We start from the raw sequence: 16942 nt of genomic DNA, 5'->3' as shown, positions 1-16942 counted from the left end.
TATAGTTGAAAGCAAAACCAACCCAGTTTGAGATACTTAAAGTGTGGTTGTTGAACAACTAACAATTGCACCTTGCATAATAATTTAATATCCTCGACCTAGTAATATCAACAAGACTCTTACAGCAAATAAATAAAGGAATAATGCGGGTGCAAGAATATTACCAAAACCAGCTGCTATATAAAGAATTGTTGATGTAGCTATATACAGTGCTCTAGGCAGCTAAAACTGTAGGGTGTATACAAAACAACAGTGAGTCTTACTAATACCATCTATCAGTATTGGATGGTGTGGTGGCGTAACCAGAGATCATACATAACCATATGAAAAGCATCATATCTGATAGGGGATGTATTCCATTGGAAGTGTCTCTGAACCTGATAGAAGAACAATACACAACTTTCTAGTGAGTTCAACCACATGAACAAATAATTCAATTGACAATTGAAAATTCTCATGGGTCTATTTTCTTAATCTCTATTTATTATTAAGTTTACGTATTGCTGTTCTACTACTGGTTAATAGGATGTGCATCAGCATAGGAAGCAACAAGCATGTTCTAATGCAACACGATATAAGATGTGATAAAATAAAACACTTCATTAAATAAATAGATTCTAATAATAGGATTTCTACCTTTACTAAATTATTATGAAGCGCAACAAACTCAGCATGGGGTATTCTTTTGAGGATTTCTTTAAGCTGATACACATCACTTTCCTTGAGTACAACAGCAAATTTTCTCCAGTCAAGAATATCATTAAAAGGAAGATCATAGTAATTTGACAATATTACTGCAAAACAACATTAACAGCTTCAATTACAAGGTTGACTAGAGATAAGCACACGCATATCAAAAGTCAGAACATCAAAGTCAATTATATGATGTAACAATATTTCATTGAACTAGTTGCAATTCAACTATAACTCATAATATCCTTAACTACTTTGAGATCCAGAGCAAGCATATTGGCCAAATAGTAACTGTGTCAACGGTCATGTCTGAGGTGTAGCAAAAAACTTGGGTTGAAGGCCTAAAGTGAAAATGTAATCTATTCAGGTGAGTTCTATGTTGAATTTGAGCTGCATTATCACCCTCCACTACTTCATGACAGCTAATGTACTTGGAGGGATATAATATGAGTAAAGATCCTACATTTGATCCTAAGGCATTCGTATTTCAGAATCTAACCTACCCCTCAAATAATAAAAAATTGCACCTGTTGTTCATTCCACTTACAGAATCTGCCTTTCCAAATTGAACTATATACTTGAAACCTGCTTATTAATTGATTATCAAACCACCATATTATAGACGCTATTGTATCATATCTCAATATTAGAATTCCATTCTCCAAGGTTCCAAAAGAAACAACATTTTAGTCAGTCTAGAGATGAAGAAAGTCCGCAAATGTTTCTTAGTAGATAGACCTCATAGTTTAACATAAACACAAAGGAGCCCATGCATCTAACACCAATTTAAGATAAATGCAAGGTATACCTAGCCATTTCAAATCATTCATGAAATATCAGTGAAAAGTGAAAAACCGTTACGCAATAAGTATTCAATTTACTTATACTTGCATTGTCACATAGGCATGCAGCTTTCAGATGTTTAATATCCAACTAAAAAATTAAGGGCAGGGGGTAATCAGAAACAATGAGTCTTACCAGGGATGCATCCATAATGGATAGAGTCAGCAATTCGAGCACTATTAACCTGTGAGCCTCCAGGACAAATACAAAACTTACTTCTGTAAAATCGCTTTTGGTATACCAGATGCCCTTCTGCCCTACTAATTCTGTTGTTTGAAATATCTAGTTCTGTATCATTTTCCCATACGCGTGCAAGAATAACTCTAATTTTAGAGTTACGATGACCAGCCCAAAATCCAAGAACAGTCCTGCAAAGCACATTTTTATCAAATTTTCAGAATGAAACAAATATGTATGCAAGACCATTGCCTATTGATCTTGCAGAACAAACTAATATATCAATGTACCAGCAATTTTTATATATTTATCTTGGCATCTCTATTAATTCTATTGTTTGAAATACTGAATTCTCTATCACCTTTTACATGAAAACAATAATATGTATTTAAAATAAGGTTCTTGGCTGGGATAGAAATGCTGAAACAAAGCATCTTGTAGCAATATAGAGATTATAGGCTGCAAAAAACACCAACATTTTTCATGTCTTCACAAGTAGTGTGTGCTCCACAGTATAGATAATGCTAACCCAGGTTACCAGAAAACTTTCAAGTGAATTGCAATTGTAGATTCTTAAAGAAACTGAAGTCCAGTGGGTTGTGACTTGTGAGTTGTGACCAAGTTCAAGATACGTGTGTTTATAAATTTTGCCGAATATTAAATAATTTGTGAAACTTCTATCAAGTGGCCATGACAAGATTAACAGACGATTCTTGAAAATTCTAAGTGGGAAGAGCATATAACTTGAAATTCTTACCTGTTTTCTATATCATTCCCGCCAGCTGGAAGAGCAAATGGCTGTAATACTTGAGGGAGAGCAATATCCTTGTGTGGAATGAATCCAACATCGTAGCTGGGAGAGCACACCGCTCGAATGGAATTCTTTACAAGTAATGGAAGCCCTTCTGTTGCCCTTACACCAACATCATGACAAGTGACAAAGAAGTGATCAGCACCCAAGGTTCTGTTCCAATACGGATACTTGGATATTAAGCCCTCCACATAACTTTGGACAATTATGGTCATATTGTCATAAGATGTACCCTGCATAATATACAAGGATGAGAATGAACTCTACCTAGAAGCAGCTATTAACCATCCAGGCTTAATAAACAACATAGATCATTTTTCTAGTATTTGCTTTTTTGTTTAGAACCGACAGTACCATAGTAACACATCATGAATTATCAGTTGCAATCATGTTGTCCTATGATGTTGAAGCTGATGGAGAAAACATAATCTCAAAAGGCAAATACTAGAAAAAAGATCTACAATGGCTTAACTTTAGACATAGGCAATAGCTTGAAAGACAAAAAAACTATGATATGCTCATCTTCTACAATGACTTAACTTTCGACAATAATCACAATTCGTAAGAGCACTTTAAAAATGAATGTTTAAGTCCCCAACTCCTACTTGAGGGGGAAGGAGGTGATGGCTAAATGCAGAATGCTTCAAATCCATAATCATCCACCAACGAAAACCCTTCCAACACAGACTCGTTAAGAATCCTTAAAAAAAAGAGTTACTAGTTACTAATAGTGCCTGTCATACACAAAAGCTCTAACATTCTATCATTTCCCTACACCTTGTATAAAAACCAACAACAAAGCATTTTCCCACGAGGTGAGATCAGTTATATGGAATGATGGATCATATGACACCATAATGTCCTATATAAATCAGGTCTAGATACAAACTATTTGAATCTAAATCATTTTTTAACAGTTCTGCCTATAATCTCCCTCTACCTCTAGCTATTCGACTACCCTACACGGCTACACCTGATCTACTCTCCTCAGTAGAGCTTCAACAAGTGTTCTTCACACATGCTCAAACCGCCGATGAGAGACTCTCCCAACTTTCCTTGTTGCCTCAACCTTCTCTTTAATGCACTCATTCATAATATTACCTTTTCTAACGTGTGTACTGATCGGACACAACATTTTGGTGTCTACAACATTAAGTTTACTCTATAAATCATTTAAAAAGTTAATTGCCATCACCAAAGATATCAATTGGTACCAACACAAGAACCCCAAGAAATGCAACAATCATGTGAGATCTCAACAGCAACACTAAAAATGTGAAAGAATCAGTTAAGTAAAGGTCAAAGATACCTTGCCACGCATCTTATGACATGAGATCGGAATGAAGAAGAGGTGTGCCTGATCTGGATCAAGAGTACGGAATCGACTCTCACGAATGTTCTGGAAGAAATAGCCTTCACTCGCGTACTTCCCCGTGAGCTTCCTAGGCGTCTGATAAAACGTTTTGGGATCACCGTCTTCGTATATATATACCTTGAAGTTGTTCTCCATCTCAGCGAAATTCAAATTGAACACGCGCGGCGAGTGATAGATATCCAACAACTCTTCACCGTCTTCTTTTGTAATGAGTTCATTGCCTAACGTTACCTGAGAAGAAGAGGAGGAAGGAGTGGAGTATTTGAGAGAGAGGTAGGTGAAGGAAAGAAGAGTGAGGATTGCGAGGGTGAGGAGTGAGCCTCGTAGAGAGAACACTTGAAGGGATTGCTTCCCTGACGTCAGCATTTGGATTCAGAGGGTGTCAAGAGTTGAAAGAGAAACCAGATGTTAATCTTTGATGTGATGTGATTCTTTTGTTTATGTGACTTCCTTTTTTATTTTTTATTATTCAATAGTGAATTCTTGGATCTATCGAAAATGTAATTATAAAACTAACTATAGATCACTCCATGCTGTTTCCATGTGTACTTATAATTAATATGTTGTATTTTTTTTGGTGTATGTGATATATGGAAAATCATTATTATTAAAAAGAGAAAAATTAAAAATATATTGATAGATGAGTATATATACATATAACTATTTGTATAGAAATTATTGAAAACTCTAAAAATGATTAGATTTGCCAATATTTAATAGTGAAAAATAAAATAATATGGATTGCAATTTAGTTGAAAAAAGTGAAAGAAGATAGTATATTATTAATTATAGAGATTTGTTCGTCTGTATCTTTGAAAGGTTCATCCTGGACGTTATAAATTCTGTTGCATGTGTCAGATTTGAAATTGAAAAAATTAGCTTGAAATGTTTTCATTGAACCTAGAAAGGAAAAAGGAAATGAAAGGAAGAAGTTTAACTGTGAGTGAATTGAAACATCCAACGGTAACGAAATTCAAATTTGGTCTATTTCATTCCACAGCAAAGTTGGTAGCACTCTCTGCTCCTCAAACATTCTTTCTATCACAAACAACTCTTTCGCTATCTCTCTTAACACCACAGTTCCTTCTTTGTTTCCAAGACTCCATCTTTTTTACAACCCCTTATCTCACAGCACAGGGATTCTGTAATGGAAGACTCCAATGATTCCTTGCTGGATTCTATGGTTTGCGACTCAAGTTCAAGATTGATCCCATCTGGGTTTACAAGACCTGATAACTCGGGTTAGAATCTCTAAAATTTCATTTTTTAATCATGCGCAGGGTTTATTATTTGATCAAGAGAGGTTTCATTGCCCCTCTTTCTAAGGATTTTTTTGTTGTACTCGCTTTTATTTTTCAGAATTGTGTTTTGATTTCACAGACTATAATACATATCTACTCCTTTTGCCTCTAATATTGTTCTGCAAATGCAATTGAAGAGTAATTAGAGTTAATTGGGGGTTTAAGATGCTGGTGTAGGCTTAAGCAGTATGCTACTGCAATTAGTTCGGAAATGTAACACTAATCTGTTAAGGGGGTATTTTAGACCAACTCTTTGAACTTTGAGTTCCATGAAAAAGCAAACCAAGAATTAAAGAAGGGCTCAAGGTTTAAAGTTAGGTAGTTATTTGGAGGATCAAGTGATTGCTTCTGATATCTTGTATTTCGAAGCAGCAGATGGAGAGTATTTCATGTTTGTGAATGCGGGTGGTGAAGCTTTTAATGAAGCAGATGGTGAAATAACTTTCCTGGGTGACACCTGTTTTGATGGTGGGAATGTTTTTCGTACCGATGAACAGATAGTGGGTGCTGGAGATTACCTGTTTATGTATCAATCAGCTCGGTTAGGAAATTTTTGTTATAGGTTTGAAAATATTCCTCCCGGAAACTATGTTATTGATCTTCATTTTGTAGAGATCATTAACACAAATGGGCCAAAAGGAATGAGGGTATTCAATGTATACATCCAAGAAGAAAAGGTAAGCTTTGGCACACAACCTGGACTGTTTTTATAAGCTTTTTACATTTGACAAATTTATAGAATAAAACCTTCAACTCCTTTTTATTGAAATAATATGCCAGGTTCTGTCTGAATTAGATACCTTTGCGGTTGTTGGAGCCAATAAACCAGTACAGTTTATCGATTCAAGGGTGCATGTGAAGGATGATGGAGTAATACTCATAAGATTTGAAAGTATAAATGGAAGCCCACTGGTCAGTGGGATTTGCGTAACGAAAACAACAAAGGTGTCAGGTACTTCATTTCTGTTTTCAGTACTTGATTAATTTCCCATGGCATAGATGCCACTTAACAACTTGCTGTGTGCTTTGTCATTGTTAAAACAGTTCCACAAGTTACAAGTGATTACATTAAATGTAACTACTGTGCAACGGAGATTGAAATTCCTTCATCACAGGTTAGAAGCACAACCTAGTTGATAAGTGGCATTTTGAAGTGTCATAGACTCATAAAATTTTACTTTCCCTGCTTTTCATTGTAATGTTTCAGAAGAAAATTATGCAGACAAAATATACTTCAAAATATGAGAACAAGATTAGAGAGCTTACTATGCAATGTGAGCTAAAAGCAAAAGAATGCTATGAGGCATGGATGTCATTAACTACAACGAATGAGCAATTGGAAGCAACCCAAATGGAATTAGACAAAGTAACATTTAAGTTGCTCACTATTGGTATGTTTTGCATGTTTTTCCTTCAAGAAGAGCATGAAAATTAGATTCTTCAACAAAAAAAACTTGGTTTCAATTCCGCTAATAAGATTTATTGACAATTTCAACATGTATATTTCATTTGCTAGCACCTTATCAATTTCGAATGTTTTTGCTCCTAGGCTAAAGCGTTCCTAATTCTATAGTCAACTTCTTGCAGATCAAACTTTGGAGAAACAAGCCGAAGACCTGAGGAGTATTTCTAGCAGGTATGAACTTGACAAGAAAAAATGGGCAGAAGCAATTAGCAGTTTGCAGGAAAAAGTAAAGGTAAAATTCAGGGGGGTTATCTTCTAAGTTTTTTTAGAAAAAATAAAATTACATTAAGAGTTTCTGCTCCTTTTTTTTTTTGCAGTTGATGAAAAGTGACTATTGTCAACTTTCCTTTGAAGCGCATGAATGTGTTGATTCAATTCCTGAATTAAATAAGATGGTTTTTGCAGTTCAGGGGTTGGGTATGCTTGAGTTATTATTTAATCTCCATTTTGCTTAACTTTTTAGACTTTGAACTGGTATGGATTATCTAAAGCGGCTAAAATATACTTTGCAGTTAAGCAGTGTGAAGATCTCAAAGTGAAGTACAATGAAGAGATGACACAGAGAAAGAAGCTCTTCAATGAAGTTCAAGAGGCTAAAGGTATGTACTCATGTTTACTTACTATTAGTGACTTCTTTCCAATTTGAAGAGAATTATAAGTCAAAGACACTAATCTGCTTATTTATGAATAATAGGGAACATTAGGGTTTTCTGCCGTTGTCGTCCATTGAATAAGGTTGAAATATCAGCTGGTTGTTCAACAGTAGTGGATTTTGATGCAGCACAGGATGGATGCCTAGGAATTTTGACAAGTGGCTCCACTAAAAAATCATTCAGATTTGACAGAGTTTGTACACCAAAAGATGATCAAGGTAGATATGTGTAGTGTAATACAATAAATGTTAATGACCATTGCTGTTTTTTATATTAGTGCATGATTCATATTATTAACACAATTGGAAGTTTTCTAAATGACAGTGTTTGCTTTGTTTTGAACAGTTGATATTTTTGCTGATGTGTCATCAATGGCAATCTCTGTGTTAGATGGCTACAATTGTTGCATCTTTGCCTACGGGCAAACAGGATCAGGAAAGACATTTACCATGGAGGGCATAGAACATAATAGAGGAGTAAATTACAGGACTCTTGAGCTCTTGTTTAAAATTAGCAAGGAAAGGAGTGAAACATTTGCATATGACATATCTGTTAGTGTGCTTGAGGTTTATAATGAACAAATCAGAGACCTATTGGCTACAGGACCAACATCAAAAAGGTAATTTCTATTTTTTGTCATTGATTTGTATGAACATTCTGCCATATTAGCCTAGTCAGAAAATTGATGTAGCTGGAATGATTTCTCTTAAAATGGTTATATCAGATTGGAGATAAAACAAGCCTCTGAAGGATCTCATCCTGTTCCTGGTGTTATAGACGCCAAGGTTGATAACATTAGTGAAGTGTGGAATGTACTGCAGGCTGGAAGTAATGCTAGAGCAGTTAGAAGTAATAACATCAATGAGCATAGCAGTCGATCTCACTGGTACCTAGCTCTTGCATTCTCTTACTCTTTCATTATTATGAGAAGCTTTCTAATATATGTCTAACACCTCTAATCAATGAGGTTTTCTTTTTCTTTACCTTTTAATGATTGCTTGTTTCTTTTACAGCATACTTTGTATAATGGTAAGGGCTAAGAATTTGATGAGTGGCGAGTGTACCAAGAGCAAACTTTGGCTTGTAGATTTGGCAGGTAGTGAGAAACTTGCAAGGACGGATGTACAAGGGGAGCGGCTTAAGGAAGCACAAAATATCAACAGATCTCTTTCAGCCCTTGGGGATGTGATATCAGCTTTAGCAGCCAAAAGTAGCCACATTCCATATAGGTATATCCACCCTTCTCTTTACCCTTAGCCCACAATAACATGTAACATAAGTTTAATGACTCCATTTCATTTTGGATTGCAGGAACTCGAAATTGACACATTTACTTCAAGACTCATTGGGTATGTCTGGTTTAGTTCAGTTTCTGCTTCTGTTTATGTTTCTTGATTTGAGAAGGAAGATGTAGCTTCTGCAATCATATGTTGGTAACTTTGATGGTACATTTATTGTTACACTGCAGTAGGTGACTCCAAAACTTTGATGTTTGTACAAATCAGCCCGTTGGAACAGGACGTAAGTGAGACCCTGAGCTCACTTAACTTTGCAACAAGAGTGAGGGGCATTGAGTTAGGTCCTGTTAAGAAGCAAATCAACACAGGTGAACTTCAAAAGGTGAAAGCAATGGTAGGATGCCGATCCTTACTGGAATACAACCAAATTTATTTTCTATTTCACTGTGTTCTACATAAATATTTATGTTTTCTTCCTTTTTACACATTGGCATAGCTTGAAAAAGCATGGAGCGAGTGCAGAATTAAAGATGAATCCATACGGAAGCTAGAAGAAAATTTGAAAAGTGTGGAGAGTAAGGCTAAAGGCAAGGATAATATTCATAAAAATGTACACGAAATGATTAACGAACTTGAAGGCCAGATTGAGTTGAAGACAGCCATGCAGAATCAGTCAGAGAAACAAATTTCCCAATTATCAGACAAATTGAAAGTAAAAGAAGAAACCTGTAGTACTCTCCAACAAAAGGTTGCTTTCTATTTTGGAATGCTACTTGATTTGTGGCTCATCTGTTATTTATTTGCTAGTAACACCGGTTATTTAGCATGGTTTTGGTCTTTCGGTTTCTGAGCTCCAAAATTCTGTTGCTCGGTAAGTTGCTGGGGCATTCTACATTCACATCTAACTAGGCACATACTTCTAATGAAGGTGAAAGATCTAGAGAAAAGTCTGAATGAACAATTGCAGTCAGAGACAGCAAATTATCAGCAGAAGGTTTGTCTTTTACTTCGGGAAAACTGCTTCCTCCACTTTCTTCTATTCATCTTGGCGCAATCTTAGCATCAACATGTATTATCATATTAGATGAAGGCAGAAATGGATTATTGGAGAAAAGTTTACACTTTTTTGTTTGAGTGATAAGTTAAATCAATCCTTCTTCGTAAGCAGGTGTTGAAGCTGGAAAAGAAGCTGAAAGATCAGTTGCAAGGTTCGGAGTCTCAGCCTGCCATTCTAAAACAAAAGGTTGACAATAACTACAGTTGTCTGTATAATATGATATTCATCTTTTGCTAAATAGTTATAATTAATGACTTCTCTTTTTATGTTCATTGCTTCATTATTCATATTCTTCAGGTGAAAGAGCTTGAGAGAAAACTGAAGGAGCAGGATCAGAGTTCCGAGTTGTTCTTCTATCGTCAGCAGGTATTTCTCAAAGAAGAAAATTATCTCTAGTGCATACTATCGATCAATTGCAAGGGTCAGAGTCTCACTCTCTACTTTTCTAAAAGATATTGCAGACAGTAGCTAGAGTTGACTGTATAATATGATATTCTACACCTTTTGGTAATGGATATATTCAACACTTCTCTTTTTATGTTAATTTTTTTATATTTTTCAGGTGAAGGAGCTTGAGAGAAAACTGAAGGAGCAAGATCAGAGTTCAGAAATGTCCTTCTATCGTGAACAGGTTGCTCTGAAAGAATAAATTTATTTCTATTGCATATTATTCAGTTGCAAGGGTCGGAAGAGGATAAGGTTGTCAATAACTAGAGCTATGCCTGTTTGTCATATTAAATCGATGTAATCATTAACATCTCTTTTTATGTTCATTGTTTCATTTTCTTCAGGTCAAGGATCTTGAGAAAAAACTGAAGGAGCAGGAACAGAGCTCAGAGTTGTCCTTGCTTCGTCAACGGGTATGAACTCAAAGAATAAATTTTTTTCTTTTGTTGCATACTATTTTATCAGTCACATTTAAAAGCTTACTATGGCATGTTAATAAGAGTAATAGATTAGTGTGCTTTTAATTTAACAGCTTACTACTTTTTATGTTGCAATATTTTATTAATAATGTTTTATCAGTCACATTAGTGTTTAACTTCAATAGTTTATTATCAGAACTTGACCTTTGCATAATAACTAGATATATAACAGTAATTTTAAACTGCCAAATGTTGAGTGAGGTGTTTTATGTTGATATGATCTATGTGGCAATGGGATGATGGCAGGTGAAGGAACTAGAGGACAGGTGCAGAGAGCAACAAAGTCATGGTTTTGTTGAAGCAGCAAAGGCCACACCTGACATAGGCAAAGGCTGCAAAACAAGTGAGAAATGTCTAAGTGAGATTGAACCTCATATTTTGAAGAGTTCAAACTCATCAAACTGCCACATAAATCAAGATTCTACTCATCAGATAAGAATCAAAAGAGATTTGAGAAGCAATGAAATAGAGAACAATTATGTCATGTCATCATCCCCTTTACACAAAAGAAAAGTCACAAGGAAATCTGGTCCACCTATGGTAGGTAGAGGTGTGAAGCCAACAACAAAGTCAGTCATTACTACTCAACCTTCATTATCTCACAAGAGAGCTAGCACTAGCAGAGATATTCAAGGAATTGAAGAGAGGGATAGTAAGAATTTTTTTTGGAACAGATAGTAGATCTAGCTCCTCTAACAACAATTGATCAAATAAATAGGGTAATTTCTTATATACAAATCTCTTTTCTTATGATTAAATGATTTTTTAGTTAGAAATACTAATACGATTATTTCTATTTGTGTGTAGTTTCTTGTATCATATTAGTATTATCTTGTCATGATATAAAAAGTTTCTATTTAGAATTTGACTTATGTTAAAGTGTTAGTGTAATTTTATGTGGTCATCAATCATGTAATGCCATATTATTAAAAGTTTGACTCTCACCTAGGGCAGGTAATTATTTGAGCAACTCAATTAGAGTTTGAGAATAAATGATTCAACTGATTTTGTTAATTAGTTTGATAAATGTGTTTATGTACCAAATGACATAAATTTGATCTTGCTAAATTCACCAGATGAATTTTAGCAAAATATAGATGTAATTGTTAAGTTTATGAAGAAAAGAAAAATCAAAAAGAGGCTCAATTAAGTCTGATTTTTTTAGTTATATTAGATTAGTATTGTGTACCAAAATACTTTTACAAGCTGAATTAGAAATCAGTTTTCTAGAGGAATAAAAGTGTATTTTTATTCAATACTTTTTGTACATGATCCAACCGAAAAAATGTTTCTCTATATTAGCAAATCATGTATACAAAATATTAAATAATGAACATAAATTGAATAATTTTTGTATAGGTCATGCATTTATGTAAGTATTTTTTCCTTTCAAAGCTCATGTATCAAAATAAAATAGAAAACTAAAAGCTAATGAAGCCAAAGATATATGTATGATAGAGATTCTTCAAATCCAAACTTAATCCAAGTTAGTCTCACTCACATCATGTGTATTAGAATAGTGAGGCAGTGAAAGAAAGAAAGAATGTAGGTAAGTGATGAAATATGTCACCTGACCTATTGTTATTGGAGATATATGTTGGTCATGAGGTTCTTGCAGCAGTAAATTCTAAAATGACCGTTTCCCACACACCGCAATAGTCCAACAACAAAAAGTTTATCTCTTCAACTATATCACGTTACTCATGCAGCTTCTTCTACTGTTCTTCATTTTCCCAAGTTCCCTCTTCCTTTTTTTATGATTCTCTTTTCTCTTGCCGTGACTCATGACCCATTTAACATAACCCACATAATTACAAAAAGAACTAAGCTTATAATTTACTTGGACACAAATGACTCACTACTCCATTCCTTCATGGACTTAATTATTTGTCAAATAAGAACAAAAGGTGGCCATATATATATATATATATAATTTATTTTATTCTTCTAAATATATTCTCTATATTTTAATATATGACTAGGCCACTTATCATATATATATATATATATATATATATATATATATATATATATATATATATATATATATATATATATATATATATATATATATATATATATATATATATATATATATATATATATGATAAGTGGCCTAGTCATATATTAAAATATAGAGAATATATTTAGAAGAATAAAATAAATAAATGTGCTTGATTTTTTTTATGAGGGCATATCAAAGTGTGTGCAATTGAAATGGCCTTTATTTTTGAATTATGAACCGAAGAAATGTTGCTACTATAACATGCATTCTTAAAGACGAATATATAGGACCGCTTAGATCTTATTAGTTCTTATGAGGATTAAAACATTGCACAAACAACCATATGAATCACCTTTCACTAAAAAGTTAATTAGTTTTGAATTGTGATTGCATTTATATATGTTGCATTTATCAGAATTATTAACTATTGTAAAAAATGCAGCCAAGGCAATGTGGTTTTGGAGACCTTAACATTATCAAAAAATGCAACAAATCTTGATATTAAGATCTTTATTAGCAAGAGAAAGAATACACTTTGCATGCACACACAGTTCTTTAACGTGGGGGATAAAGGAGTGAAGAGTATATATATATATATAAATAAGGCTAATCTTTTCAGCATTTGTGGGGTCTGATAAGATTTTGTTTTTCCCGCAAAGAATGAAAGTGAGGAATAAAGAGAAGAGCGAAGAAGAAAAGCAATGCTCACTGTACATGATACAGAATTGCAATGAGAGTTGTTGCTCAGTGGCAAATAGCACGGATGAAAGGGCTCATTCTCCAACACTCAAAAAAGCTAAACATTACACTTTTTCTTTTCTTATACCAAAAACACCGAACCCTAAGCTTTAGATGCCATATTTTTATGTCTCAATATTTAAACGTTAACGGTGTTTCATTCAATTCACTTTCAAACACCACTTTTTCAGACATCCCGAATCACACCCACACTGTAACTAATAATTACGAATAGAGTTATAGACAACCAATGAATATAATTTTACTATTTTTTTTATTGCAACCTTTTTACATTTGATTCCTAATTATCTATAACATGTCAATTCGTGCTATTTTATTAAAATAAAGTTTTAGCCTTAACTCTTAATTCGTGCTATTTTTCCTTATTAGAATAATAATTCGAATATAAAAACCTTTTAATCAATAGATCGGTGTAAAAAACATAAAAAGTAAAGCATGTCATAAGAAAATTAACTGTTATTAATTAGTTAAGAAATAATAAACCAATTAACAAGCATGTAAGTTTTACTGTTATATAGATGCAACAACCTCACCTTAATACCTTTATAAACACTATCTAGCTAGATATAAGCTCAAGATAGAAACAGCTTAATAATAACAGCTTAATAATAATAAACGTCAATATTGTTACTTAATGTCTATAAAATTATGTGTTTAAATCTTAAAAACAACATTCTCACTATGAGATAAAATTGTATATAACTACCCCAGACCTTGTTTTCTAGTTGTCAAACCTGAATCTAAATTTGTTGCAAATGAAAATAAGATAAGAAAATCTTTGATAGACATATGAGGGAGAGAGAGATATCAGGGCTATAGGGCTTGATAGTGCAGGGCTAAGAAGAGGCCAAGCAGCAAAAGCTACAGTAAGCTACTGCGTGTGTTAGTGTGATTGCATTGATCCAGTACTAGCTGAAGAGTCTGAGACACAGTCCTCTTATATAGACACACAGAGAGAGGGAGACACGCTGAGACAGTGGTGTTATGTATAAGTTCAGCCGTTCAGGATATATCAACTGAACATAAAACAAATCAAAGATATGGCATTAAATTCTCCCCCTATCTCAACTAACATCAGTCCAAAAATTCCATCACAGATCCCAAAGATATATTGAGGGAAATAGTAAAACTATCACCAACTATGAGAATGCCACATAGAGAGAAGAGATCAAGTAGAGACAACTCTCTGATTCAATTAAATTACTTACAAACAGTTTTGAACAACTTTAAAGTCACTCGGTTGAAGCATATATTTACAACAGTTTATTCTCATTCGAATAGGATGACATATCCTTAATTTGGATCCACATGAACAAAAGAAATGGAGGGCACAACAGATTCATCCAATATTAATTAAGAACTCAGAATTAATATAAAACTAATTAACATCTACCTGAAATTGATGGGCGTCAATATGAAAACATGAAATGGAGAGTTTATGACAACATTTTGATCTTAATTTTTCCATCTGTTACATATATGTTCCTTAGAACCAACTTAAATAACAAGAGACATGATTAAATTTTTTTGGATAAGCACATAATTAACTATCATATACCTAAAGTAATGACTATTAATTTCTTTCGAGATAAAAAAGGGTCTACCTCTTAATTAGTCCTCTTTATTTTTCTCATTGAACTAGTTAGTTAGGGCAAAGAACTATATTGCTGGTGCACATTGACATCACCCCAACCATGAACATTACCATTCCAATTGTTACCATTATCATTGTCATTGCCATGTCCACCGCCACCATCAGTAGTAGTTGGTGTAGGAGTTGTTGTCACTGAAGCATAAGAATTCCCAAAGAACCACTCAGTTGGTATATCCCCTCCACCACCACTTGGACCTTCTTTTCTTGAAACCCCAATAGGGAAAGTCTCCGGCTTTGAAATCTCAAGGTTCTGAAACAAAATGGGTTGAGGCCTCTGGGTCTGGTTAATCTCAAGGTTACTATCATCTTTCTGGTTTTCTCCACCAAACAGCATAGCCAACCTCTGCTGCTGAAGCTTCCAGTGCAAGTCCTGGTTTATAGAACTTAAAGACTCAATAGAAGAAGCAAGGTTGGTGTTATGAAGGTTCATTGAACTCATACCACCTTGTATTGCAGCATTTGCACCATTAAAAGGGTAATTCAAACCAAGCAAATTAGAACTTGGGGTGGTGGTACCAGAAGAAGGATCAAGGTTGAAACTTGGAGCATTTGAAACATCTCCAAAAGCAGAAAACTGATTGTTGTTATAGATGGAATTAGTGGATGGAATTGGAGGGTGATGAAGGAATGGTAAAGTTAAACCACCAAGTTGAAAATCACGAACAGGAGGTGATGAAAGAGAATGAAGAAACTTAAGGCCACCACCAAGGTGGTGGTGGTGGTGATCTGAAGAGGAAGTACCACCACCAGAGTCTATTGAATCACATGAGAGCCTTGAAGACTTAACCTTCTTGTTCTTCCTGCACCCTCCACCTATAGGAACGTTTCTCAAAGCGCCACCTTTTGTCCAGTATCTTCTACAGGTTTTGCAGAAGTGCCTTGGCTGTGTGAGGCTGTAGTTGTTGTAGTAGCAGAACTTGGTGTTTGGTGAGTCACATCGTGGACACTTCAAGCTTTGTTCATGTGGCCTTGTTGTGCCTGTGCCACTTTTCCTGCTACCAGAATTAGAACCTTGTTGGTTATTATTCTCATGGTTGTCTTTGGGTGTTGCTGCTGGTTTTGGAGGTGTTTCATCATCTTGTGACATCATCATTGAGAAGGAGAATATGTGATGAGAGAGCAAATTAAGGAAAGATAGTTTTTTTGAGTTTCCTTTTGCAGAAGCAAAGATACTCAGTTACTCACCAATTGAATGGTTTCATCTATCATGAATGGAAAGGAAGAGGAATTAAAAGGGAAGGTGTTGAATTAAAGAGGGTGTTTGGGATTTTGTAAAATGATATGAGGTTGGGTGAATGGCTTTTTTATTTCAGATCTAATAGAATAAATAAAGAAAAGCTGTGTCATATATATTGTAAGGAAGAGAGATGGAGAGAAATAAAAAGAGGGTCAAATGTCACTAGAAAAAAGAGACTGTATTATTTATACAAGAGAGCTAAAGAGTGAGAGAGAAGAAAAATGGGTAGATGATCCAAAAAACTGTTGTGGCAGTATGAACATATGAGATGATCCATCACTCCAACAAAGCTATTAGACAGAAAACAAGTTCAGATTTGAAGTCAAACTCACCCTGTAATTATTAATGATACTATTAATGATTTAAAATTAAATAAATTTAAAAGATATGAGATATAGAACATTATTTTTTGAATTACTTAATAATTTATCATATATTTCAGTTAGATGAATGACAATTGTAATCATGTTTCATCATGTAGTACTGCAATGTGCAAATAGGAGCTTGCTAGTGAGTCATGATTATTATTTTGTTTTGATTTTATCAGTATATACAAATATACAATGTCTTTCCTTTCTCAGCTGGGACATGTTTAACAAACTTTTTTGTCATACATGCAGGACCTTTCTTGCGGATTTTGACACTTGTGTATAATAGGAAAAATCTTAGCCAAAAGCACTTTAGTGGACCTAAATTATAATGACTTTACTCGGTGTAAATTATTGTTTATGGATGATATGTTGAGGTA

General features: G+C 34.2%; 3 protein-coding genes across 15 annotated transcripts; 1 reads left to right on the top strand and 2 right to left on the bottom strand.

Annotated features, from left to right (window-relative positions):
• On the bottom strand, nucleotides 37–4323 carry LOC109349129 (probable glycosyltransferase At5g03795). The gene is made up of 5 exons (XM_019589826.1): nucleotides 3834–4323; nucleotides 2471–2757; nucleotides 1672–1904; nucleotides 637–794; nucleotides 37–377 (listed from the first exon to the last, which is right to left on the bottom strand). Exons 1-5 carry the CDS (start codon nucleotides 4263–4265, stop codon nucleotides 276–278), a joined length of 1212 nt encoding a protein of 403 aa, XP_019445371.1. The 5' UTR covers nucleotides 4266–4323; the 3' UTR covers nucleotides 37–275.
• Nucleotides 4776–11332, top strand: LOC109349126 (kinesin-like protein KIN-14R). 13 transcript variants are annotated; one of them, XM_019589814.1, is made up of 21 exons: nucleotides 4777–5140; nucleotides 5576–5877; nucleotides 5981–6152; nucleotides 6245–6315; nucleotides 6423–6591; nucleotides 6788–6897; nucleotides 6983–7082; nucleotides 7178–7264; nucleotides 7360–7536; nucleotides 7664–7937; nucleotides 8043–8204; nucleotides 8332–8547; nucleotides 8630–8667; nucleotides 8787–8950; nucleotides 9053–9304; nucleotides 9485–9550; nucleotides 9725–9799; nucleotides 9911–9979; nucleotides 10176–10244; nucleotides 10405–10473; nucleotides 10786–11332. In XM_019589814.1, the coding sequence occupies exons 1-21, from the start codon at nucleotides 5047–5049 to the stop codon at nucleotides 11215–11217; spliced, it is 3168 nt and encodes a 1055-aa protein (XP_019445359.1). In that variant the 5' UTR covers nucleotides 4777–5046; the 3' UTR covers nucleotides 11218–11332. The 13 variants fall into 13 exon arrangements, with proteins under 13 accessions (XP_019445367.1, XP_019445359.1, XP_019445365.1 ...); XM_019589820.1 differs by having other exon boundaries at nucleotides 6408–6591; nucleotides 7447–7536; nucleotides 7781–7937; XM_019589819.1 differs by having other exon boundaries at nucleotides 6408–6591; nucleotides 7432–7536; nucleotides 7781–7937.
• Nucleotides 14739–16462, bottom strand: LOC109349128 (dof zinc finger protein DOF5.7-like). The gene has a single exon (XM_019589825.1). It carries the CDS (start codon nucleotides 16048–16050, stop codon nucleotides 14950–14952), a length of 1101 nt encoding a protein of 366 aa, XP_019445370.1. The 5' UTR covers nucleotides 16051–16462; the 3' UTR covers nucleotides 14739–14949.

The sequence above is a fragment of the Lupinus angustifolius genome, chromosome LG06 (genome assembly GCF_001865875.1).
Source record: "Lupinus angustifolius cultivar Tanjil chromosome LG06, LupAngTanjil_v1.0, whole genome shotgun sequence".
In the NCBI taxonomy this organism is placed as follows: domain Eukaryota; kingdom Viridiplantae; phylum Streptophyta; class Magnoliopsida; order Fabales; family Fabaceae; genus Lupinus; species Lupinus angustifolius.
The sequence above is the reverse complement of the archived record's forward strand: the minus strand, read 5'-3'. Positions and strand labels throughout refer to the sequence as shown.